Source organism: Neovison vison, chromosome 3, assembly GCF_020171115.1.
Source record: "Neovison vison isolate M4711 chromosome 3, ASM_NN_V1, whole genome shotgun sequence".
NCBI lineage: Eukaryota > Metazoa > Chordata > Mammalia > Carnivora > Mustelidae > Neogale > Neogale vison.
The window spans coordinates 217,810,793-217,834,989 of NC_058093.1; the positions used below are offsets into that span (position 1 = coordinate 217,810,793).

At 58.4% G+C, this 24,197-nt stretch overlaps 1 protein-coding gene across 5 annotated transcripts; it reads right to left on the minus strand.

Annotated features, from left to right (window-relative positions):
• Window positions 1-66: 66 nt before the first annotated feature.
• Window positions 67-22,479, minus strand: SMTN (smoothelin). Of its 5 annotated transcripts, XM_044243899.1 has the most exons (21): window positions 22,336-22,479; window positions 20,470-20,597; window positions 15,579-15,727; window positions 15,085-15,178; window positions 14,915-14,993; window positions 14,721-14,818; window positions 13,479-13,799; window positions 13,318-13,390; window positions 12,646-12,723; window positions 12,043-12,564; window positions 11,669-11,841; window positions 8,448-8,600; window positions 8,285-8,360; window positions 7,013-7,177; window positions 6,853-6,915; window positions 6,568-6,634; window positions 5,497-5,670; window positions 5,163-5,280; window positions 4,428-4,579; window positions 3,301-3,466; window positions 281-368 (listed from the first exon to the last, which is right to left on the minus strand). In XM_044243899.1, the coding sequence occupies exons 2-20, from the start codon at window positions 20,518-20,520 to the stop codon at window positions 3,322-3,324; spliced, it is 2,751 nt and encodes a 916-aa protein (XP_044099834.1). In that variant the 5' UTR covers window positions 20,521-20,597; window positions 22,336-22,479; the 3' UTR covers window positions 281-368; window positions 3,301-3,321. The 5 variants fall into 5 exon arrangements, with proteins under 5 accessions (XP_044099833.1, XP_044099832.1, XP_044099837.1 ...); XM_044243898.1 differs by lacking the exon at window positions 3,301-3,466 and having other exon boundaries at window positions 67-368; window positions 5,163-5,277; XM_044243897.1 differs by lacking the exon at window positions 3,301-3,466 and having other exon boundaries at window positions 67-368.
• Between the last annotated feature and the right edge of the window lie 1,718 nt (window positions 22,480-24,197).

Consider the following 24,197-nt stretch of genomic DNA (forward strand, 5'->3'; position numbering starts at 1 on the left):
TATGTGCGCCCCTTGCCAAGCTGCCCTGAATTTAACAAGCCTAAGAGAGGCAGAGAGGAGTCAGAGTTGTTGAAAACCAATAATTTATCAAAACGCAGCGTGTGTATGCGGGGGAGGGTGTCGCGACAGACGGCAGCAGTGGGCAGGCGCACAGGGAGGGGACGGTGCCTGGATGGTGGGGGCAGCTTGCCGCAGGCGGGCCGTGCGGGCAGGCAGGCTAGACATTCTTGCCGCGCAGGCGCAGCTCGTGGCGCCGCAGGTGGTTGTAGAGCGACTGCACATAGGTGAAGACGCACTTGGGGTCGGGCTTCTTGCCCATGATCATCATGTCCTCCACCTCCACCAGCGGCACGCAGTCCACCAGCATCCTGCAGGGAGGGGGCACGGGGGGTGTGGTTGTCAGCGCCGGCCCCACCTCCTGTGGCTACCCTCTACCTGGAGGTCTTTTCACTGCTTGTGGCCTGTTGGGTCTTCCATAAACTCCAGATTCTTGATTGACTGAAGGGGTAAAAGCATTCCGGGAAGACAGGAAACCTCAGGCCCCACTCACCCAAGCCTAGAAGCTTCACTGTGGGAGCCAGGCCAGATAGGTGGAGGTGGAGATGGGAGAGGGGTGCCATGCCCCATTCGACTCTGGGCAGTCCATCTCTCCACCCCAGCCCCTGGGGTGGGGTGGGGGTGTCCTGCCTCCAGATCCCACCCATATTCTCTCTGGAGGGCCATCTCCTACACAGCCTCAATGGCACACTCCTACTGGCACAAGCCTCTGGGTTGGGCCCTTGTATCCAGTGGGGCCTTACCTATGGGAAATCTTTCTCTGCAGTCAGGACCTGCCCCTGTAACCCTCTGTGCCCTGGATTAGCTCTCAGATGCCTGTCCTGGTATCACCTGCAGAAAGGCCTGGGAAACCCTGTCCTTGCATGAGGGGACCATCCTGCTATGTAAGATGGAGGACAGTGAGTGTGTGTGGGGGGGTAGTTATTTAATTCTTACCACCTGCTTTGGGTAGAGCAGGGGAGGCAGATGAAGGTCCCAACCAATACAGACAGGACCACCTACAACATCCTCAAGGGTAGGGGTGCCCTTCTGTCATCCTCCAGAGTGCTAGCTGTACTTTACAGATAGGGAAACTGAGTCACAGACCAGGAGGCATGTTTCAAGACCCATAGCTTAGTAGGTGCAGGGCTGGGCCTTCTGGGACTCAAGCACCCCAACCCTGGGTGTTGATACCTGCCTGGAGCCCCCTCTTCACTACTGCAGGAGCCATCTCCCCACTCCGGAGTCAGTGGGCTGCAGCCACTAGGCAAGTGACAGCCCAGAGCTCTAAAGCTGGTGTTTGTTCTTTGGCTCCATTTCCCCCTCCTCTCCCAAAGCAAGACCTTTTCTGCCCTGCTCCCTCCCATGTCCATGTTAACTGAATTTCCTTTGGCAGGGAAGGTATAAGGGCAGGAACTGTTTCTATCGCCAAAACACCAAAGGGTCCAGGATCAAAGTCAAACCTGAGACCATGGTAGGGCTGAGGCCTACTCCCAGCTCACCTGGACTCCTTCATGGAAGAACCTTGGGAGGCAGGAGACCTCTGTTTCAGTCCAGGCTGTACACCTAATCAGCTGTGTGTGCTAGATAAAGCTCTGCCCTGTTCTGTGACTCAGTTTCTCCATCTTTATAGCAACAACGCCTCGACCTCATGGGAGACCCTGGGAGCACTTAGGATCAATGAGGTGGTTTTTGACTCTGTTGCTGATGTGCTATGGTGCCCTTGGGGTCATCTCTGGCCCTGGCTGGATTCATTTCCCTGGCTCTACTATAGGGAAAAAGACAGCCTCTCTCTGCAGCTTCTTCAAGCTGTGGCTATCTCCCCAGGGATCCAGTGCTCCCCAACGTGGAGCTCCCTCCCACCTCTGGTGTCTTCCCTGGAGACCTTATAAAGCCATTGTTTACACTGGGGCTCACGGCTCAGGGCTCCAGCTGCCCCAGTGACAGGCCAAACACAGGGCAATTCAAGCAACAGCACGGCTGAGTCACACTTTCCAACTGGATCAGGGCTGGGTTGGGCCCCTCGCCTTCCAAGCCAGCCTGCTGGGCAGCAGCTCCTAAGTCCATATATGACCTGGAGACAGAATCAAGCCCATCCTCCCCTCACCTGCATGGCTTCTCTGGGTATATGTGTGCACATGTTGGCTTGGCCCCCCCAACCCCCTTCCCCCGGCTCCAGGCTCTGAGGGGCATCTGAATTCACCACTAGCTCTGTCCCTGACTCACATTACTTTGGGCAATCCCCTCACTCTGAGCCTTTGTCTTTTCTTCTCTCTACACAATAGATGGGAAAGTGATGGGGTAAGGAAGATGGGCCGCTAAGTGGGGAGTCTGGAGTTCCAGTTTCTGGCCCTGTCTCTGACCTAAAACCTCCAGGATGCCAGGCCACTTTTCTCCTTCTCCGAGCAGCTTATCTGGAATGGATAGTTAGCTCAGGACCTGAATTCTCTACTGTGGCTCTGAGGTGAGGTGACTAGAGAGAAAATGCCAGAGCTGGTTTAGAGATCTAGAAACATCTTCTTGTTACACTGTCCCTGCTCTTGAGCTCTCCAATGAGTACGGCAACACCAGCTCCCCAGGGCCCAAACTGGAGGCCTAGCAGATTCCTTGAGCCTCCTTCTCTCTCCCCAGCTGGATACATGAGGAAGTCTGTCCTGCTTCTTATTAAGCTCCAGCTATCTAGCCCATTCCTTCCCTCCCCATCTCTCATCCAGGCATTGTTCTAAAATGCCTACCAGACAACATACATCCCTTCTCTGTTTGGAAAACTTTTATATCTCTCACCCTCAGGAGGTAGTTCAGACTCTCCTGGCCCCTTCTTCCCTTCATACCCAGACTAAACTTCCTTCCCCTCTGGGTGTGCCATGCTCTCCATCCTTCTTGCCCCCAGTCCTGTGCATAGGCTCATCCCTCTTTCCAGGACTCCCTCTCCCTCATTTAGCCTGAACTTGTCCTTCAGATCCCAGCTCAGTTTGCACTTTTTCAGACAACTGTCCTGGGCCTGCAGGCTGGGTCAGGTGCCTCCTCTGGGGTTCCCTCCTAGGCTTGTTCCATCTCAGTCCTGCTCATGTGGGTGATCACTGCCCCTTTATAGAATGGTTTTGCCTGCTGGGCCCTGAACTACCAGAAGATAGGGCCATATCTGGCTCCTTCTGGCTCTTCTCGGGGTCTAGTTGCTTCCCCCACCCACCTCCCAGGTCTCTCTCTGTGCCCCTCTGAGCAGATTCCAGATACAGCACAGGTGGGCGAGGCGGCGTTTCTCACCGTGGGGCCCCTGAGCAGGGGTTAGGACTTTTTGGTTTTTACCAGCCCCTTCTGGACCAGACAGCGGTAGAACTCCTGGATGTACGTGTACACGCACTTCCAGTCAGGCTCTCGAAGCCGCACCATGTCCTCTGTGTCCAGGAGCTGCGGGCAGTCCGCATGGGTCCTGGGGAGGGTAGGGGGCCGGGAAGGGGCGGGGAGGCAGGGCCCGGGAGAGAAGAGGGGGAAGAGGCAGAGAAGAGAAAGGGTAGGAGAACAGAGAGACACACACATACACACACACACAGAGACAAGAGTTCAGTTACATTCTCAGTGCTGCAGTCTGTCGGCTCCCCCCCCGCATGCCCCTTCCCCCTTGTGGACGTGCCGCTCACTACCCGTCACTAATGGTGTGCGATGCAGACAGGGGTGGGGGGCCAGACCAGTCACAGGTGCAGAGAACTCTTGGGGCAAGCGGGAACGGGGTGGGGGGGCCAATGGCATTGGCAACTGAGGTTGGAGAGGAGGGCTGTGCCCCAGGGAGGGGGGGTGAGGGAGGCGTGAGAGGAGGTGGGGGAGGGGGAAGAGGAAGAAATCTGGGGGAACCAGAAAGAGAAAAGGAGAAAAGGAAAGACAGATGGAGGGTGCTGAGGGTGAGGTGAGCAGACAGGGTAACGATTCCAAAGTGGAGGGCTTGCTGATGTCCTATATAAGCCTCTGGCAACACCTATATAGGCTGGGCGGGCCCAGGGCCCGGGCCAGGAGCCTCCTTTTGGAATCTCCAGCCGGGATCCCGTGGGAGCAGGAAGCTCTGGTGATGGTGGGAGGAGAGCAGGACAGAGAAAGGGAGAGAGAGAGGGAGGAAGGGGCAGAGGGAGAATGGAGGGGATATGGACAGGGCCACCTGGTGGGCCTTGGCAGGGGCTGGTAGGCGGGCCAGCGGCTCCTTCGTTCCGGCGGGCACCTGGCACACTCAGCAGCAGGTGGGCAGGATAGAGAGGGGAGGGGCCTTCTGGGGAAGGGGGTCTCTGCCGCTGTCTGACAGCGTGGCTGGCCAGCTCCAGGGGGCCTTGGGGCAGCTGGGCCTGGCCCAGATGCGTAGCCCTGGATGCCCAGCTGACACCAGCGGGGCTGGGGCCCACACTTACTCAGCAGATGAGAAGGCCACCTCGAAGTTCTGACGCCGGTTCTGCGGGCTGAGCTGCCCATAGTCGAAGGCCTCGGGGAAGAAGTTGTGCACTAGGGCACAGAAGGCCATCCCATCACTCCAACTTGAGGAGAAGTTCTGGATGTCCACGTGCTATGTATGGGTGGTGGGAGGACTGGTCAGCTTCCCTGTAACTTCTGTGCCCCCAGCGTTTCGCATTCCAGATGTAGGGCAATTGGGGTCAGAGAGGCCCTGTAGCTCGCCCAAGGATGCAGAGTGGTTGGGCAGTGGGAATGTGAGCATCCTTCCATTCAGTTTGTCAACTCCCACATCTGCTACTTATTGGCACAGAGCCATCAGGAAGCCCAGCACCACCCAGCTAAGACCATGGTCATGCCTCCCCTATTTCCCTTGCTAATATAAATTTACGGAGCTCCCCAACTCCCATTTCCAAAAGCAGTGAGGGGCGACTCCAAGGGTGAGGTCTGGCTCTGAGCTGGGCCCTCATTAGACCCTTCCACTTAATCACTTATTCTGCAATCTAGGGCATGCTGTGTGTCCTCTTTGAGCCTGTTTCCTCATCCCACAGAGGGCTTCCATCCTCCCGGCTAGGCATGGGGGCTGTGAAAAGCACAGTGGGTGAGAAGGAATTCTGCCAAGAGGTAGGTGCAGGGCTGCGGGGTGGGGATTGGAGGTAGAAGAAAGAAGCTAGGCTGCCTGGCCTCATAGAGCTCACCTCATAGCCACGAGTCTTGGCTCGGCACCAGTCCAGCAACATCTGCTTGATGCTGTTGGCGTTAGGGACCCCAAAGCTAGTGGAGCGCTGCACGGCTGCACGGGGTCCACCAGGGCTGCTGTAGGGGTGCGTTGAGGTTGGTGGGTGGGGGAAAAGAGGCCTGGTCACATGACCATAGGGGCCGCCGCCTCCGCCCGCACACCCAGCCTGTCCCAGCCCCTGCCTTCCTCGTCCTTCAGGCCCCTCCCAGCATGGCTGCGACTGCGCCTTCCCGTCTCTGGCCCCGCCCCACGTGGCCACTAGGCCACGCCCATCCACGCCCCCTGCCACTCACCCTGCGGCACCTTCCTTCTCCAGCTTCTCAATCATGGCCTTTCGTGCCTGAGAGGCCGAGGTCTTGGGCAGGCTCTGCGCCTTCATCAGCTCCTTCTTCTTCTCTGCCTGGCGTTTCTCGAGTGCCGCCAGGCTGCCGGGCCGCGGGCTGGCCTCATCCTCGCGGTCAAAGATGCTGGGGGGTAGGGAGGCGACTGTTAGGCTCCTCCTGAGCCTCAACCCCACTTGCCAAGGGAGGAGTCTTGTACTCTACACCCTGTAGTATATCCACCACCAGCAACACTGGTCAGCAAGGGAGGCATCCTCATCACACCAGTTTTGCAGAATAGACTGAAGCTCAAAGGACATAAAGGTGGGAGCCACTCTTTTCAACAGACTTGGGCCCTGGGGAGTTCTCTGAGAAGGCTCAATGATCAAGTTACAAGGTGAGTTCAGATCTGGACACTATCAATAATGCCCACCAGCATAATCAGAATGATGGTAATAATAATAGCTCATACCTACTGAGCCTTTCCTATGTGCCATTTTAAACATCACAAGGGGAGGGAGGACCCTTGCCATTTCCACTAAAGCTGAGAAAACAGGCCTCAGGTTTCAGAGGGCATGGGCGGGGGGCGTGCAGAACGTGATCACAGGTCTTTCTGACTCAGAGTTCTTGAACCCTGCTGGTTCCCAGCCTGCATTCTGAGCCTACCAGCCCCGAGATACTCTGTAGGATAGAGGTGTACTCCTCCCTTATGAGAATAAGGTGCAGAGTGCTCTGTGACATGGGATGTGGTCTGCAGACACTGGCAAGTGGAGGGCCACCAGGCAGCTCAGGGGCAGGCACGCCGCTCTATGGGCTCAATGCCATCACTGCCACTCAGAGCTGGAGACCCTGAGCAAATCTCTGGCCTCCCCAGTGGTGTGGCTGCGGATCAGGAGAGATCACAAGGGGAGCAGGAGTGGCTGGATTCCTACTCTGACTCTCCCTGCCTGTATGCTTATTACCTTCCAGCACTATGGTCTACCCCTCTGTAGAATGGGTGTGCAGTGAGGTACCATGTAGTCGGGAATGGGTACCTGTGCTCACCTGCCCATCTTCTTGGATGACGATGAGGAGAAGGTCTTGGTTTGCACCATGGTGCTGCTGCCACCATCTGCAAGAAAAGGGAAGAGGAGCAGGGTGAGGGCTTGGGCTGAATGTCAGGAGATAGGGTGGGGGGTTGTGAGGGGGGGATGGTGGTAGCCACAGGCAGAGAAGAGAAAGTGACTGCTGGACAGAGACACACAGATGAAGGTACGGAGAGAGAGCTTGAGGAAGAGTCTGAGAAGGTGGGCAGGCAGGCAGGCACAGGGCGACACCAGGCGGCCTTACTCTCTGAGCGCCTCACAAAACTGGACTCCACCGTGGTGGTGCGGGCTGTCCGCGTGCCATCATCTGGAGGGGCAGGGGGTGAGAGGAGGAATGTGAGGTATGGGGCCAGTGGGCTGGCTATATTCCCACCTGGAGCCCCCAGCCCTGCTCAGCCCCTTACTGGAGTGGACGAGCCGCTCGGTCTTGGTGACAGTGCTGATAGCTGAGCCATCAGCTGCCCGCTGGCTGTGCTGCGTGGTGGTCTCAGTGGCTGTGTTGCCACGGCCCTCCCCTGGCCGGGCCCGTGCCTCTTGCAGCCGCCGTTCCCGTTCCTTGTCCCGCTGGTCTGGGCGTGGGGGGGGTGGCAGGGGGGAAGCCCCATGCATGCCCAGAAGGGCCACCCATCACCCACACAGCACATATGCACAGGCACACAGGGCACACAAGATGGGGTGGAGGGCAATTTGTTAGAAATACGGAAGACACAGGGGACAAGGGCCCTCTCTAGGAGTAGCTGAGGGTGAGGAGACAGCTATAACTTGGCAGGAGGGGGTGAGGTGTGGTGGGTGGCAATGGACTCAGGCAGGAACAAGAGAATATGGACTAGCTAAACTCAAAGGGTAAGTATTTGGATCCAAGAAGGGAGTTCCTATGGGAATGAGTAGTTTAGTTTATTCCCAAGTGAATGAATATGCAGATCTAGGACGCAAGTAGTAGAGTTCAGGGAAGGAGAAGCTGAGTGAGGCTGGTGGCTGAATGGGTCTTTAATGGGTCTAAGGGGGAAAAGAGCAGCTGGAGGAAGACATATCTGGATCCAAGGAGGGAGTAATTGGGGATACCTGAGAAGTAATTCAATCCAGGGAAAGAGTGGTCAGGAGAGAAGCTGGCAAGAAGGGTAACTGGGCCTAAAGAAGTAGGTGAGTGAGCATAGGGGCTAGGCGGTCATCAGTGGGGCCTGGAGGAAGCAGTCAGCTTCAGAGAGTATCTAGAGCAGCAAGTGAATCTAGGATCTGAGGGAAAGAATAGCTGGGTCCAGGAAATAGCTGTGCTCAGGGAAGGGGAAGCTGGGTGGGGGCAGAGGCTACAGAGGTCATCAGTGGCTCTCAAGGAGAGAAAAGCAGCTGGGGGAAAGAGTATTTGGATTCAGAAAAGGAGTAGCTGGCAGTACTTGGGGAAGCAATAGGATCCACGATGGAGTAGCTAGGAAAGGGACTAACTGGGTCTAGGATGGAGAAGAGAAGCTGGTTGGGGCTGGTATAACAGGAGTAGCCAGGGGGAAAGGCAGGGCTAGGGAAGGAAGATGCTAGATCTAGGGGGAAGGAGGCAGGGAACATCTGGGGCTAGAGAAGAAGCTGGGTAGGGCAGTTTATTGAACTAGAGGGTCCATGAATGGACCCCAGGGCAACTGGGCAAGGGAGCAGCTGGATCTGGAGTGGGGCAAGGGGCTCTCTACCTCTCTTCTTTTGTCGGAGCTCGCGTAGTGCAGCCCGGATGAGCTTCCGTTCCTCAAAGTCTGTCGTCTGATCCAGCTGCAGAGAGAACCGCTGTCATTACCCATCTGCTGCCTGCTGGTTCCTGGCCCCTGCCAACCCCTAGTCCACCAGATATGGCCACACCATCTTGTCCAGGATGCTTTCATCCTCGATGGCCATCAGCTCCTCAGCACTCAGCGGGCTCCGCCTCTCTGGTGCCTTGTCCACCCGGCTTTGCTCAGTGCCATTAGCCACTTCCACTGCTGCAGAGGGGGGCTCTGCTGGCTCGGGTTCCATCTGCAGGGCGGGGAGAAGGCACGCAGTTTAAGGAGGGGTATAGATGAAGCCAACCCTGTCCCCAGAGGATGGGGGACCAGGCCCTGGGTCTGTTGGCACAGCCTTGGAAATAAGCACGAACTGGTCAGACTGCCCACGCGAGGATGGTCATATTGTGGTCAGGCTCAGGTAAGAGGTGCTGACAGCCTTGCCATAGGGCTTCCCATCTCCCTGGAATTGTGTTACTACGATCAATGGCACCAATACTGGTGACTTTCATTTGGTCGTGAGCATTGTATAAACACTAGAGATTTTACTGTCCCTATTTAACATACAGGAAAACTGAGGCTCAGAGTAGCTGCATGACTTGCCTGCAGCCTGGGGTCTGAGCTGAAGGTACCTTAACGCCTGAGTCTGAGTTCTTTCTGGTACTTCATCTCCAGCCCCCTCCCAGGCAGGCTGTGCTGGTAGTTCCCAAAGCCTGGGTCCTCCTGGGCCAGTGCCCAGGCAGCATAAGCCATGCACATACACACACACACACATGCCCCAAAGGGTCTGAACCAGGGCCCTTGGGCTCCTGACTAGGTGTCTGTCTGGGGCTGCTCAGAGCCAAGTCCTCTCTGAAGCCTGCCCCTGCTCCCTCTAAGGGGCGTGCAGCCCCAACTCAGTGCCCTACCCCTCCCAGGCCACCTTCCAACCACTTGCAGACAAGCCCCCAGCCCAGTTATTATAGCCCCTCCCCTCCTGGCAGGGCCTCTCTGTCTGCTGTGAGGGTAAGGAGAGCCGAAGTGGCAGCTGCTTTAGAGAGACTCAGCCTGGCTGGGGCAGAGTAGGGATGGGGGTGGGGGTGGGGGCTGGGGCCTGGCCAAGGGCTGCTAGGGCAGCCACCAAGCACGCCTCAGGGCCAGGAGCCTGGCACCCTCTCGCTTGAGCGTTGGAGCACCAGCATCCCAGTCCCTCTGCAGATAGGTAATCTGAGGCTCAGTGATGGTAGAGGCTTATCTTAAGGACCCTCAGCAGATGCAGAACCCCCTTAACACCACCCGCCCCCTCCTCTGCCCTGCTTCCCCAGCCCAGAGGGACTTACGAGACTGCTGCTGCGGGCAAGGCCGGCAGAGGAGCGGCGGCGGGTACTGAAGGCAGGCGGGTGGGCCACGGGGGTCCCGGCATCCTCAGCCGCCTGGAAGAGGGCCTCGGGGTCGGCAGCGGCCAGGAGCAGCTCGCTGGGCTCCAGCTCAGGCTCAAGGTCTGGTGTAAGTGGGACCCCCAGCCGAAGGCTCAGCACCTCCACCTGCCTGCCCAGTGCATCCAGCCGCCGGCTCAGCGCTGCCGTCTCCACCCGCAGCTCTTCAGCGGCCCGGGCCACAGGCTCCATGGCTGAGGCTGCTGCCTCAGCTGCCTGGGTCACTGCCGCCCGGCCAGCCTCAGCCACTGCCCGCAGCTCCTCCAACGCCAAGCCCAATCGCTCCTCAAGGGCCACAGCCAGCTCGGACCCGGGCCCCGGGACCCCCGGCATGGTGATGGCAGGGGTTCTATGGTTGGGTGACGATGGGGACAGGGATAGGGACAGTTGCCTCTGGCTGGCAGTGTCAGAGTCTTTGCAGCTGGCCTGAGGGCGAAGGCAAGGGCAGTGGGCCTGCCCCGCCCCTGCTGGCCTCCCGGCCTCCCAGCCTGCCACCCGCCAGCTGGGCCTGGGGCCCGGGCCCAAATAGAAACCTATTCTGGGCTCCCTGTGGAGGGGGTTGTGGGGGAGGGGTGGCCTGCCCAAGCAGGCAGACCGCCAGGCCTGGCCCTGGCCCTGGCCCTGCACAGATTGCAGACGGGCAGCACAGCAACGCTGCACAGGTTCTGAAGGACTACCAAGGCCACAGCCCCATGCCCCGCAGATGGGGGAACCGAGGCAGGTAGCAAGGAATGGGCCTGCCTGGGCCACGATTTGCATGAGCTGTGAGGATCCAGCCTGCCAGACTCCAGAGCCTGCGCTCCTTTGCCTTTAGGCCATGCAATTTTAGAAAGCCTTGAACAAATGGGGGAAATGGAGGCAGAGAGGCAGGACTTTGAGCAATGTGCTAGAACAAGTGTCTCATCCCTGACATAAACATTCTCTGGCCTGCCTGTGGCCCTTGGATCCAACCACAGATTCTGAGCCCATTTGAGGCACTTTTCTGCTTTCCCTCTATTCTAGACGGGGAAATTGAGGTGAGTTGGTGGCATTAGACGCAAGACTCACTGTTGTTACCTCCCACCCACCCCAAAGGCCTCATCCCCTCACTCTCTTGGCAGAGAGCAGAGAGGTCCTGCTCTGAGGGGGAAAGGGTATTTTCTTGCCCCCACCCTCTTCCAGTCACCCCCGAGAAGGCCCAAAGCTGGCTTTAGCCATCCCACCTCAACCAAAGTCCCATTCAGTCCCCAGTGAAGCCAAGAGGACATTACCTGGGCAGCCAGATGGCCCACTGGGGAGTCCCTTCCCCAGCTCAGCTCCCAGCCGGCTGATCCCAGGCTCGGGAATGAATAATGGAAAGGTACGGCGTATTCAGTTCCCGTGGCACCTGTGAGGCTGCTGCCTCCCCCTGCATATCCCCCCACCCATGCTTCTGCTCAACCCCCCAGAGATGTAGATGCAGATGGTAATCACTAATCTCCAATCTCCTAAGAGGCCAGGCTGATCTTGGATGAGCAGATCAGCAGCTTTGCTTCTTGGGGCTGAGGTCCAGTTTGGAAAGGAGCAGGAGCTCTGGGGCTACCACATGAAGAAGGGGCAAAGCCCGCACTACCCTCTCTGAGCCTCAGTTTTCCCATCTGTTCATTAGGAATGAACAAATCAGTTTTGGAGTAAGGACCACACCAGCATGTGGGAAGCCTGAGGCCAGTACAAAGTAAGCTCCTGACACACCTGCTGGGTCTGCCCTTAGTTCTGCCACCAACTGGCTCTGGACTATAGGTAGCCATCTTCTCTCTCCAGGCCTCAGTTTCCTTGTGTGTGCAATGCGGGGAGAAGCGGAGCAGAGGAATCCCGCTAGCCCTACATCCTGAAGCGGTCTATAGAAGACTGATGGATCGTGAGGCTGGTGGGGTAAGGAGGGGCTCACCTTAATGCTGCAGCCTCCCCGGCTACCAGGGGAGGCATGGCTGAAGCTGGTGACGTGAGTGATGCTACCCAGCTGGGCCAGGGTCCCGGGGCTGCTGATATGGGTAATGGTGCTCTTGCCCCCACTGCTGGTGCTGAGGAGGGTGGGAGGCGCCCGGAGCCCCAGCGTCAGTTCTGGAGGGGGAGAAGGGCTACTGTCAGATCAGCTGCAGGGTGGGAGATGCCAGCCAAGGCTAATGGTGCCCCTTGCTCCCAGCACAGCCTTTGGAGACACCCTGAACCTTGGCCACAGCGCTGGTCCTATTTGCAGAGCTGGGTGGGTGGCTGGCTGCAGACACTCCTTCCCAGCAGTGGTGAGAGAGCAGGGAGGCCTACCTGCCCTCTGGTTGCCTGTGGGCAGCAGCACTCGGCTAGTGGATGCTTGGCCACGGCCATCCTTGATCTCGATGGTGAATGTGGTCTTCATACTGGCCCCTGGCTCGGCAATGCCGACAGGCACGGGAAGCGGGGCACTGGGCTCCTCTGAGCGGGCCACGGGCCCCCCTGCTCCGTTTTCAAGGGGCCTGGCAGCCAAGCCCCGCCCCCTGGGGCCCTCCTCCCGGGGGTAGCTCTGAAGCTGGGCCAGGGGCCTGGCTGTTCCTCGTGGCTCCTTGCTGGGGCGGGAGGAGGTGTCACTGGGGCCCCGTGAGGAGGAGCCGCTGGAAGAGGAGGCAGGGGTAGTGCTGATGTGGGAGGGGCCCAGGAGTCTTGCGGGGGTCGAGGAACCCAGGGCCAATCGGGATGGACCATCCTGGAGCCTGGCAGCCATGGGAGAATCAGAGGTGAACTTGCGCGCACGATCCCGCACGGAGCCGGCCCGCTGGAATGGGGAAGATCCACCGGCAGGGGTGGGGGGCTCTAGAAGGGATTAAGAGGGCTATTAGTGACTTGGTGGGCCAGGGACTGCCCCATGTCTCCAGAAGTGGGAACAGGTAGTACCTCGGTTCTGGGCTGGCTGGCAGGGGCTGAGCACCGACAGGGAGCGTTGGCAGGGACGGGGTCCAGCCAGGTCTAGCACTTTGGAAAAATGGTGGTGGCCAGGTGGGGGAAGATAAAGGAGACTGCCTATGGGGGTTCCACCTCTCATAGTTCTCTTCTCCACACCACCTCAGCCTCTCAACCCCTTCTTGTACTCCAGCCTCCCCATCCCATCTTGTACCTCCTCAGCTCCTGGCCTCCCCATTCAGCTGTATCTAGCTCATAGGCTCCTCCTTCTCCTCCCACACTGACCCTAGGATGACTTGGACACTCCTGGGGGCTGGGGCAAGGCTTGGGCTGGAGGAAGGGTGCCTAGATCCTCCCTGCTGATGGGGGTGGGGGACACCCCCCCCCCGGGGGGGCCAGTACTGCCCATGGCCTCAGCTGGGAGATGGGTGCACTCCCTTATTGGGGAAAAGAATGTGCCTGAGGCCCGTTGCCTTTCAAGGCTGCTGGGAGGCCTCTGGCCATGGGTGGGGGGGTGGGCCAGGCTGGGGGTGGGGACACTTCAGGGCAGTGGGAGGAGTGTCAGGGACCGCCTAGCCTTGAAGAAGCTGAAGCTGTCTAGGCACGAGAGCCCATTTTCCAGACACAGAAAGGGAGGCTTGTAGCTACCTCTGCTGGGACCCTCACCTGCTCTCTTTGTGTTGGAGGGACCTTTGGTGGGACCTTGGACAGCTGGGGGCTCTGTGAGGCCAGGCAGGAGCTGCAGGGGAAACACAGCAAAGGCAGAGCCTGACTCCCAAATCAAGGAGCTCACCTGCCTGGTATCCCTGTCCCTCATCCAGACTCACCTTGCTGACAACCTGCCTCTCAGTGCTGGGGGTGGCTGGTGGTTCCTGGGGCTCAGGACTGGTGGCTCTGGGTGGCCTGGAGGGTGGCTCAGGGCTGCCCACAGCCTCAGCAGCAGGACACTGGGCCTCAGCAGGCTCTAGTGGAGGCTCAGGAGAAGCAGTGGTGGGTGAACTGACGGGCGAGGCAGGTAAGCTGGGTGTGCCCCCAGGTGGGGCCCGAAGCAGGAGTGTCACCGTGGTCACATCCCGGGTGGTGCCCTGGGGGGGTGGGGTTGGCTCTGGGACCTCTGCCTGCTGCTCCTGTTTCTCTGGCTCTGGCACCTGTGGGTGATCGACAGGATGCAGCCAAGGCTCCCTAGACTGGCAGGTGCCCAGGGCAGGGCATGCAAAGCAGAGGGGGTAGGCAGAACTTCCCATGGGCATACCCACACACGCATGCAGGCTGATCTTCACTTCCCCGCCTCCCGGCACTGCCTAGTTGAGGGTGGTTTGGAGAGGACCAGATCCTATGCCAAGGGTAGGGGATGACAAGAGACCTGCTGGGGACTCCTGGCCTTAATAGATCCCTGGAGCAGAGGCCCCCTGACCCCTGGATCCTAGTCAGGCTAATCAGTGTGTGTGTCTGTGGGGGTAGTCCTTCAGGGACTGGGACCCAGCGGCCTCTGCTGGCCACTTAGGGAATCTACATATCTTGACCTCTCACCCACACTCCCTAGAGAATAGTCAATTCCCAACAGTGCTCCACCCCTCAGCTGGGATGTGATAGGCAGGCCCTGATAAGCCAAAGTCAGGATGTGGGCTTCTGGATAGGAAGGGACAGCCTCAGGATCGGTTTAAGCTGGGGAGGTTACCAGGGTCAGATTTGCATTTCAGGGAGACTGCATTGGCTACAGAGCAGAGGTCTGATGGCCATGGAGGGCCGGATGGCCATGGTGGATGAGAGGTAGGCATGGAAGTTGGGAAGCCAGCAGGGTGGTAACGGGAGACACACTCGGGAGCAGTACAGACAAGATGGCTTTGAGGGGACGGCCTGGCTAGATGCAGAGCCTGGACTGGGGGACACATGGCCAGAAGTTGTGCAGGAGAATAGGCAGAGGCCTGAGACAGAGCCTTAGTGTCCCCCAAACACTTCCCACCCCCAGTCAAGTACCAGCCTAGCAAAGACATACTGGTGCTCTCTGCTGCTGGCATCCATGGGTGCAGGACACTGGGCTACCCTCCCACCCTGCCCACCTTCCTTACCTCACACCGTTCCAGCCTCTGTGCTGCCCGCCCCTTGCTCTCCTCTCTTGAGCCACTGTTGGCATGCCCACTGCACAACCTCCCGGCCAATGTGGCGGCTGGAAGGGAAGGAAAAAAATGCCAGGTGAGTGGCCAGGAGGGGATGTGGGTGGCAAGCAGCAGGGCACAGGGCGGGACTGGGGCGGGACACATACCCTCAATCTCCTGGGCCCTTATGCGGCGGATGGCAGCACGGATTAGCTTTCGTTCTTCATACTCACCGGCACCTCGCAGCTGGGGATGAGAAGCAGGCGGTGAGAGCTGGACTGTGGAGTCTGGCTCTTCACCCGCCCTGGCCCATCCCCTGCCCTGGCCTGGGCCTCACCAGTGCGGTCAGCTCTTCCACATCATTCATGGACTCCAGCCGCCCAGCCAGCCGCGCCAGAGCAGCTCGCTGCTCCGCCTCCTGCTGCTGAGAGCTGCGGGGACATCAGGACTCTGACCCCCACTGCCATAGCCAGGTCACAGAGGATGCGGGCTGAGGGCAGCGGCCAGGACTAGGTACCCAGAACCTTGGCAGGGGGGCAGGTGGCAGTGCATGCCCTCTGGCTACACATTAGCACACACATGCCCATGTATGTGAGCACTAAGACCACGGACTCCAATATGCTACTGACACGGGCATGTGTAGGACTCCATGACTGGCGAGGGGTCCGGACCCACAGACATCCCGGCATATTCCAGATGCCTGCCTGTGCTGCCCTTTGCACACCCAACTGGGGAGTAGACACCTGTGCTCCCACCTGCCTGCACAACACCTGCTGAGCCCCCAGTGTAGCCTCCTCCCACCTGTGTGACCAAGTCCCCCTGGCCACTCACTGCAGCCAGTTCTCCTTGTTGTCCTGCCGCTCAGCACGGAAGCGCTTGGATGCCAGGGCCTCCTCCTCACGCTGCAGCTCCTGCCGCTGCAGCTCCCGGATGGCTGAGCGGATGCGGCGCCGCTCAGCCAGATCCGCTGTGACCTCCAGCTGTGGGACAGGCGGGGGCGAGGGGCCAGTCATTTTGGCTGCTGGGGCAGAGGGCGGGCACCAGCTGCCCACAGCTTGGCCTGGGCCACAATGAGTGGTCTGTGTCTACTCTCTCTGCCACATGCCTGTCACGAGCCTGCCCTCCCACCCACCCAGGGTCTCAGGGAGACTCGGCCCGTGGAAAAAGAGCTCCTAGATGGCCCACTGTGCATGATCATTTATAGAGTGGGCAGCGAGCGACCACCCGCCTGGGCATTGCTTCCTAGGGTTTGACTCCTGTCTCAGAGTTCTTCATTGAACCCCCTAAAACAGCCTGGGAGTCAGGAGGAGTGAGGCCACCCTACGGGCTCCCAACAGGGTCCCCGGGGAGGAAAGCATGCTTAGGATGGCTAGAGTCCACCATGTGAGCAAGGAAGATTCCCATGTTCTGTCCCAAAGCACTACAGCCTTGCTGAGGGTGGCAGCCTCATCCACATCGGACTGATGGGAAAATCTATGCAGAAGCAGGTGTTCAGGAGTCCTAGTTACTTGTCTGGCTAGAGGCTATTTTTTTTCCCCCATACTGACCCAGTCCTAACCACCATCAAAGGCTCCAGGGCCCAGAGTAGGAGGGTCAGCTCCCCAGACAGATAATATAGCTGCACTAGGGTCTACCCACGGCCCTAGAGAGGGTATAAATGGGGGGGGGAGGTGCTCCCACCAGCTTCTTAGCCCCTCAATCCCTGGGAGATTGGGGGTGGCTGGTCTAACCAGGTTCAGAAAGGGTACCTTCGCTGGGCAGTCAGCCAATTCTGTTGCACTCCCCCCTGCCCAGGCCCCACATCTCTCCCCTCTACAGTCTGTGGCTCAAGAGAGAGAGGACTGGCCCAGGGAAATCATTCAGGGGTAGGGTCCAGGAACCCTCTACATCCTTCCTTTATAGACTTCTCCTCCATCATTCCTTCCTACTCCAGGACAGGGGGTCAAGTGGTGGGGACAGGTTTCAGCAGGGGTATGGGTTGGTCCAATCTGCCATCAGGTCACTTGCCCTGGTCTGAAAAGAGTAAGGAGAGTTCTGGGGGACAGATCTCTCCATGAGTCCCTCAGGCTCCACATTTCTGTGAAGCTATGGGAGGATCCCTTGAGGTTCATTCAGGCCAGAACTCCCAGCTTGCTCCACCCTCAGTTTGCGCCTGGTTGGGTGGTCAGGAACATGTCCTTAACCTCTCTGTGTCTTGGTTTTCTCATTTGCCAAAAGGAACAATTGCTCCCACCTCAGGGCAGTAGGTGGGGATGGGGGCAGTGACTTGGGGTCTCCTTGCATAGCTGTACATATAGTAAACATTACCCCCTCCGTGGTTCCAGCCACTTAGAAGGAGAGAAAGGCAAGGGCAAATAAGTGTAAGATATGACGCGTAAGTAACATTTATTGGGAACCTCTATGACAGGCCCAGCACTGAGCCCCCAGTCTGCCCTAATCTCACAGAAACCCTAGGTACTTTATCCCTCCTATTTGACAGGTAAGGAAACTGTGGTTCGAGGGGAGAAAAGTTATTTGCTCACAGCCAAATGACCTGAGCCAGGATCGAACCCATGTCTCTCTGACTCCAATGTCAGCCTTGTGCTGAAGATAGCTCTTTTGCTGGGGTCCCTCTGCCATGGTGGGCACCTCAAGGACCTTGGCACCACTGTGTAAGGAACCCTCTCTAGCCTGGACTAGAGACAACTATAGAGGCCAAAGGGGGCCTATTATAGCAGAGGAAGGGAGCAAGAGGCTTACCTTCCCACCCTCCAGTCCTGGCCTCAGAACTAGAGTTGTCTGTGTTACCCTTGGAAATTGTGGGTCTGAGGAGTCAACTGGTTCAGTGCCCCTGTACAGAGGGTAAAGAGGCTAAGAGATGTCTAGCCTTCTTGTCTCCTGGGTACCTCTTCTGAATGCCCTGGGTTCTAGAGATGGGGTTCTTATCCCTGAAAACAGCATGATGTGGAAACATGGCTACCTCTGAGAAGATTCACTGTCCCCATCTGGAAAATAGGATCCTCCGGCTGATCCCCCCACCAAATGAGAAGAGTGGGGCTGGGGGAAGGAGAACCTCATGCTACTGGTCGTCCCCAGCATGACGTTGCCCTTGAGCCTGGATACTGTCGGCTGACAGTACCCCTGTTGCGTGGCTTATGTTCCCTATCCTCTCATGCCCCACCGTTGTGTGTGGAGGGGGCTGTGGGAGGGAGCGAAGGAAGTACAAAGAGCCATCGTCCACCAGAAGGAAGGGGAAGAGGATAGGGCGGTTTCCGAAGCTGCCCAGTGAAATTCTCCCGGGAGGAAAGACAGCACTTCCTCCTCCTGGGAGGCCGGGTCTCCGGGCCTTTCTGTCCTCGCTCTTGGGGAGTGGGGGGTGGGGTCTGAGAGGCCCCAGCATCTCTCTGGGACTCAGTCTCCCCACCAGCACTACAAAGAAGACTTCCCAGGCATTTCCTCAGTCTCAGCTCCTCCAGCTACCCCGGGAGACCGGCCGTGGAGCGAGGCCTCGCCAGGGGGCGCCGAAGGCCCACAGGCTCCGGAACCGCCAGTCTTCCCAGGGCACCGCCCACGCCCCTCTCGGGCCGCCCCGAATAGGGCGCCCGGTGCTGAGCCAGACAGGAAGCCCCCGCCACAGCCTGCTTTAATGTCTCCGGCTTCGGAGAGGAAATCAAAGCACTTAAGCAGCTTCCCTAGGTCACCCAACTAGTGAGCGCCGGAGCTTGAACTCGAACCCCGGGACCGAGGCGGAGGGCGTCCGGGTATGTGGCAGAGGTACACACGGCGTCGCTGTCCCCGAGTGCCCCATCCCGCGCAGGCACCCCGCCCCGTCCTCAGGAATGTGCGGGAGCGTAGGCCGGAAGCTGCTGCCCGGGTCCCCGAATCGGCCCGAAGCTGGGGCGCCAGCCAGTTTTCCCTTATAAGGCCCGGCCCTGCGGGGAGGAGCCCGGCTTGGGACGCCCCCGTTCTTGCCACGAAGCCGGCGGGAGCCAGGCCGGCGTTCCGGGCGGGAACCCTCAGCAGTGCCGGGGCGAAGTAATGGCGGGCGCCGGCCGTGGAGGAACCGGTCTTGGAATGGGAGTGACCTTGCGCGGCTTCGCGGTCCCAAGGCGATGGGCAGCGTCTAGTTAATTCTTTCCCAGCTAGGGGGCGGGGCTGGGCCGACAGCAGCTACCGCTTGGGCTTCTTTACCAGCCCACATGGGCCCAGTCGGGGTTGGCGACTGGAGAGCCCTGAGCCTCCGAGGGGACCCCTAAAGACGGAGATGCGCGAGGGCCTGGCTTGCTTTCTGGCAAGCTCTGCCTCTGTTACCCTCAGCTGACTTCCTGAGGGGAGGTCGAGCTGACGTGGTGGGAACTTCTGGAAAACCAATCTGCCACACAGCAGGCTGTGGCCATGGCAGACACCCAGAAGATCTAAAGGCCTGGTCTGAGGGCATACAGGCTGACTGCCTTGGTACATCATGGCAACACTGGCCACTGCCCAGTGACTCCTGTCCCCAGAAGAATGGTATGGGGGTGGGTAGGTCACTAGCCTTTTCCTAGGAAAGGTAAATCTTAATTCGCCCCCCTCCCCGCCCCAAAGGTTAAGGTCTGGGGGGCGGGGCTCTGGCCCCTCCTCCAGTTCAGTAGCTCCCTGCCCCTGATAGTGGTCACGTGCGTGCCCTGTTGTGTTGCCCCTACAGCCTTTCTGTGCACCGGGACGGGTGGGCTACGTTTAGATAGGGCGATCAAGAAGCTGGGAAAAGAGTGGGCCCATTCTTCCACTCTAAGATATGGGCCCATGCTCCTATCCCCATGCCAACTCTAGGACCTGGATATATGTTTGCACAGATCTCCCTCTCCCATTTTTCAGGTAAAGAAACTGAGGCTCAGAGAGGGAAAAATGACACACTAGAAATCACAGAGCTTATAAGGAGCCCTAAGCCCCCTCAAGGGCCCTTCCCTCTTTATGGGCTCTTCTTGCTTTGACTTATCCAAGACTTGGTCCCCCATGCCTGTCTTTGGGGTTTGTTTGGATCCTGGCACACCCTCTTTGTAGTTGGGTGCCCTCGGGGAAGTGATTTCACCTCTCTGAGCCACAGTGCCCTCCTGGCTTTTGGAGCTGCTGTAGTCACAGTTTCTGTGAGATGGTCTAGCACCCAGCCTGACCCCTGCTGTGCCCTGGCATTTTTTTTTTTTTAAGATTTATTTATTTATTTTAGAGTGAGAGTGTGAGAGCAGGGGGAGAGGCCAAGGGAGAAAGAGAATCCTCAAGTTGACTTCCAGCTGGGGTGGGGGGCAGGGTGGGCAGACGTGGGGGCTGGATCCCAGGACCTTGAGATCATGACCTGCACCAAAACCCAGGCGCCCCTGTGCCCTGGCACTTTTAATCATTGGTGCTACTGTTATCATTGGGCCAGCCTCCAGGGGCAGGCACTGCCCAGGCAGTTGCTTGGGAGAGCAAATCTAGCCTCCCCACACCTATAGCTACACATGGGTGAGTCCCCAGCAGTTACTGTTTAAACAGGTGGTGGCAGTGGGGGCCTGGGAGGGACCAGGCCTTAGCACCTGGCATGGACAGGCACATGCTAGTGGGTCTGTGGCACCAGTCATGCATAACAGGCTTAGTCCTGTTCTCCTGAGCCCTCCTCTTGCCCCCTCCCCCTCCACCCCTCCCCTCATCAGCTGAGAGGTAGCCTGGACAGGCCCTGCCTCTGACCTGGCTTGCCTGTCATCACAGCAGGGATGAATGGGCCACTTACCAGCTTCCGCAGGGCTCCCTCATCCAGCCCGGCGAAGGCCTCATCCGCCATCTCGCTGGCCCCTACCTCTGTCCGTCCCCTCCTTGTGAGATCTCCAGTGCCTATGGCACCTGACAGCTCAGGGAATTCTGCAGGAGACAGACATGAATTAGGAATGCCGGGACCCCTGGAAAACACAGGCACTTGGGCTCTGTGCCTCAGTTTCCCTCTCTAACCCGTGATCATCTGTTGGGGTCTCATCCTTGCTCCCTGTGGCTCCGGGCTGGGAGTTTCCCTCAGTCCTAGGCTGATATGCTGAAAACTTAACAAACCAAGGGTGGGAGTCCCTGGTTCAAGCCCAGCTAACTTAAGGCTAGCCTGCTGCGTGGCCTAAACTGGGCTCTCCACAGGGAGAGTAGAGACCTGGATTAAGGCCCACCACAGCCTGCTCACCACCAGGGGGTGCCTGCCAGACTCCAGTTTCCTGCCCCACCCACCTATCCCCAGGGCCTGCCCAGCTCCCTCCTGGACTAAAAGCTCAGGCTCCCTGGCTGTGGGCTGTGCCCATATCCAAATCCATGCTGCCACTGCTCCTCATTTCCCTAGTTGATTTAATCCATTTGGAGATAACATCCCGTCTTCCAGTTCTTGACGGCAGCCCTCTATACACACTCCTTTCTTCTCCCTGTCCTAACCTTCCCCTGATGCCAGCTACCTAGACCTCATGAAGCCAGGTGTCCAGGCACCTAGCTCCTCCTGCCAATTTACACACTTAGAATTGAATTCCCCAGCTAGAATGGCCTTCAGAACCTGATCCATCCAACCTCTGGATAGGCAAAGTGAGGACTGAAAAGGGCCAGGGATTTGTCACAGGGGGGAAGAAGGATCCCAAAGACCCAGGGCAGAGATGGATTTAATCAAAATCTTGCCCCCCCCCCGCTCCTGAAACCCCCTTCCAAAGTGCCCCTAGGGACTCAGGACACTCCCTCTTGACCCATCACTGCCCATCATGGCCCCCTAAATCCTGGCCTAAACTTCCAGCTCTTTCCTTCCTTCCTCAGCCCTCATGTCTTTATGGAATTTGAGGGCCCACAGCCTGACACACCATAGGTGCTTAGTTAATGTGTGGTGACTGAAATGACCCCAGGATTGCCTCTCCAACTTCGTGTTGATTCATTCCTCAGTTATGCCTTCCCCTTCCCCAGAACACTCACTTGTCGAGTCACCCCATCTGGTGAAGGGGTCTGGTGGTGGTGGATGTCCTAATCCACAGAGCTGGGGTTCTTCAGACCCTGCCTTTTCAAGTGGCTACTTGCCTTTCCCACCCTTTAGGGTTGGATAGGTGTCAACCACCCATCTTCCCTCTGTTGGGGTCCTTGCCTCTTTCTACATACCTACTTTGGGGTAATCCCCCCAAAGTGCCTCAGCAATACCTGACATAGGTTCTGTGGACACTCTGAGTTCCCCCATGTCTCCTGAGGGGCAGGGGTCCCTAATGCGTAAGCCAGGACACCAGGGTACTATTATAGGAAGTGTCTTTCTCCTTAGTGATTCCCGCCGCTGCCTGACTTCAGTTACAGAGCTCCCTGTCACACACATAGTCTGCGGTCCCCAGGGATTGAGAGAGGCCTTAGAGTAATGTGGGACCTTCCCCAAAGTGTGTGCCCCCACAGACCAGGGACCCTGAGATTCGTGGAACCTCCTGAAGGGCCGTGGGTGGTATCCTTTCCCGCGGTCTAGAACCTTATGCCATGGCTTACAGCCCCCGTGGATGGGTGGGAGCTCTCAAGTCTGGGGCCCAGTTCCAGAACCCCTGTCCAGATATCCGGGTTCCACCCCCAGGACCCGTCGGGGGTCCCGGTACCTCCCAGAGGCCTGCACACCCACCTCTCAGTCCGGCCCACCCGTTCGGCGCTGGCTCTGGTTAGGTCGCTCGGGATCCGACAGAGTAGGAGCGGTCAGGCGGAAGGCGCCGCGACCGGGATCCCAGTCTCCCTCAGCAACCGTCCCCGAGATTCTGCTAGCGCCGCCCGTCCAGCCTCGCCGGCCTCCCTGCCATCCCCGCCCCTCGCTGCTGCGCCAGCCAATTCTTGGGAGGGTTCCGCCCATTCTCGTGCCCCATTGGGGAAATTCAATTTGGCGGCCACGCCCCCTGGGCAGGCCCCGCCCTACGCGGGCCAGGTAGGGGATTGTAGTTTGGGGGTCACTACAGCCCCGACTTTGGCTGGTTGGGCAGGCGTGGGCAGGAGGACGCCGCTTCGCACCAAAGTAGTGGAGGGCGCCCAAAGCCGGGGTAAGTGGCGCGGGCTCGTCCGACTCGTGGAGTCTTCAGAACAGCCCCTCTCCGCCCTCCTCTTTGTTCGTGAGACCTTGTCCTTTCCCCCGACTCCGCCCCCTTCCCGCGTTAGCGGTAAGGTTTGGCTGCCGCCCAAGCTGCTTTCGGGACACCTGGTCCCGGCCACCTAAGAGTAGGGTTTGTGACCGGGCAGCACCTCGACCCTATGTTGGTGCATCTCGATGAGCGTCTCAGGTGGAGTAGGATCCATCACAACTATCCTTCCCCAGTCGACACACCTTTGGACGGACGTTGCCTTATCTGTCATGCATTTATTTCCCTTCCGAGCCCCCACCCCCCACCCCACCCTGGCCAGGGACCGCCTCTGGTTGCGCTAGCGTCCTAAATAGGGAATACGGAGTCCAGACTCTCATTCAGTAAGTGGGGAAAACAGGCCCAGAGAGATTCAACACCAAGACAACACCAAGAGTCAGCCAGGGGACCCAAGAGCTCAGATCCACTGGGGAGGGTGGTCCCCGGTATTTCGTGCTGGAGGCTCAGGACCTTCCCACCGACCCACAGATCGGAGTCATTGGATCCTACTTGTTCAAGGAGCTCGGGAGGTGGAGTCTGGAGTCCTGTCTGTCAAATAAAAACAATTCCAGCTTTTTTATTTTGTACTTGCCGCGTGCCAGGTATATATACTCCCTATAACGACCATTTGAGCCCAGGGTTACTGTTCTGTTTTACAGTTGAGAACAACAGCTGATGGTGGAACTGTGATTCATCCCAGCACCTTTTGAGCCCAGAATTTGCTTTTATGTGGGGGTTATGAGGGAAGTAGTTTCCGCCTATTGCCCCAGCAGAACCCCACAGCCCTGCTGTCCAGATCCTGGTGACCACCCACCCCCCCAACCCCCCTCAACCCCATCTAGAGTTAGGGCCAGTACACTCCCAGACTCTTTTAAAAGGTGTTATCTTATTTCATCCCCGTCTCCCTGAGGGGTGGTTCCACTTTACCTCTGAGAAAACCAAGACACAGAGAGGGAAGAGACTTGTGAAGGTCACACAGCAGGAGGAGCAAACAGAGCCCAGTTTGGGAGCCCACATTTGGAGGTCCCCTTCTGGGTGGGCCCCGTCTAGGCCCTCTCTACTTGACCTAGATACTGTCTTATTCACCAGAATGAGGGGCAGCCCCCTCTAAGGCTAACTTGGTCCTACTTCAAACCTCGTGCGGCCCTCGAAACAGTGGGTTGGGGTGGGGTACACCTAGGCTACCTCAGTTTCTCAGGGCCTGCCTGTGTGGGTCCAATGAATGGCTTGCTTCTTGCTAGCCCCACACCCTCCCCCCGCCCCATACCCCATTCCGGCAGGCTGGGAGGAACCACACAGGAGATTCTATGCCTGCGGACTTACTAGGGCTTACTAATTCTTGCACACGCTCACCAGGTCTTGGCAGTACGGAAGAGGTGCG

What these genes read in the sequence shown, in the direction of transcription:
- SMTN (XM_044243902.1), bottom strand. Translation starts at nt 20,520, where the DNA reads ATGGCGGATGAGGCCTTCGCCGGGCTGGATGAGGGAGCCCTGCGGAAG. An exon ending in AACAAGGAGAACTGGCTGCA is followed by an intron (nt 15,179 to 15,578) that starts GTGAGTGGCCAG and finishes ATGTCCCCGCAG; the next exon opens with CTCTCAGCAGCAGGAGGCGG. An exon ending in GTGGCCTTCTCATCTGCTGA is followed by an intron (nt 369 to 4,427) that starts GTAAGTGTGGGC and finishes CCCTCCCTGCAG; the next exon opens with GATGCTGGTGGACTGCGTGC.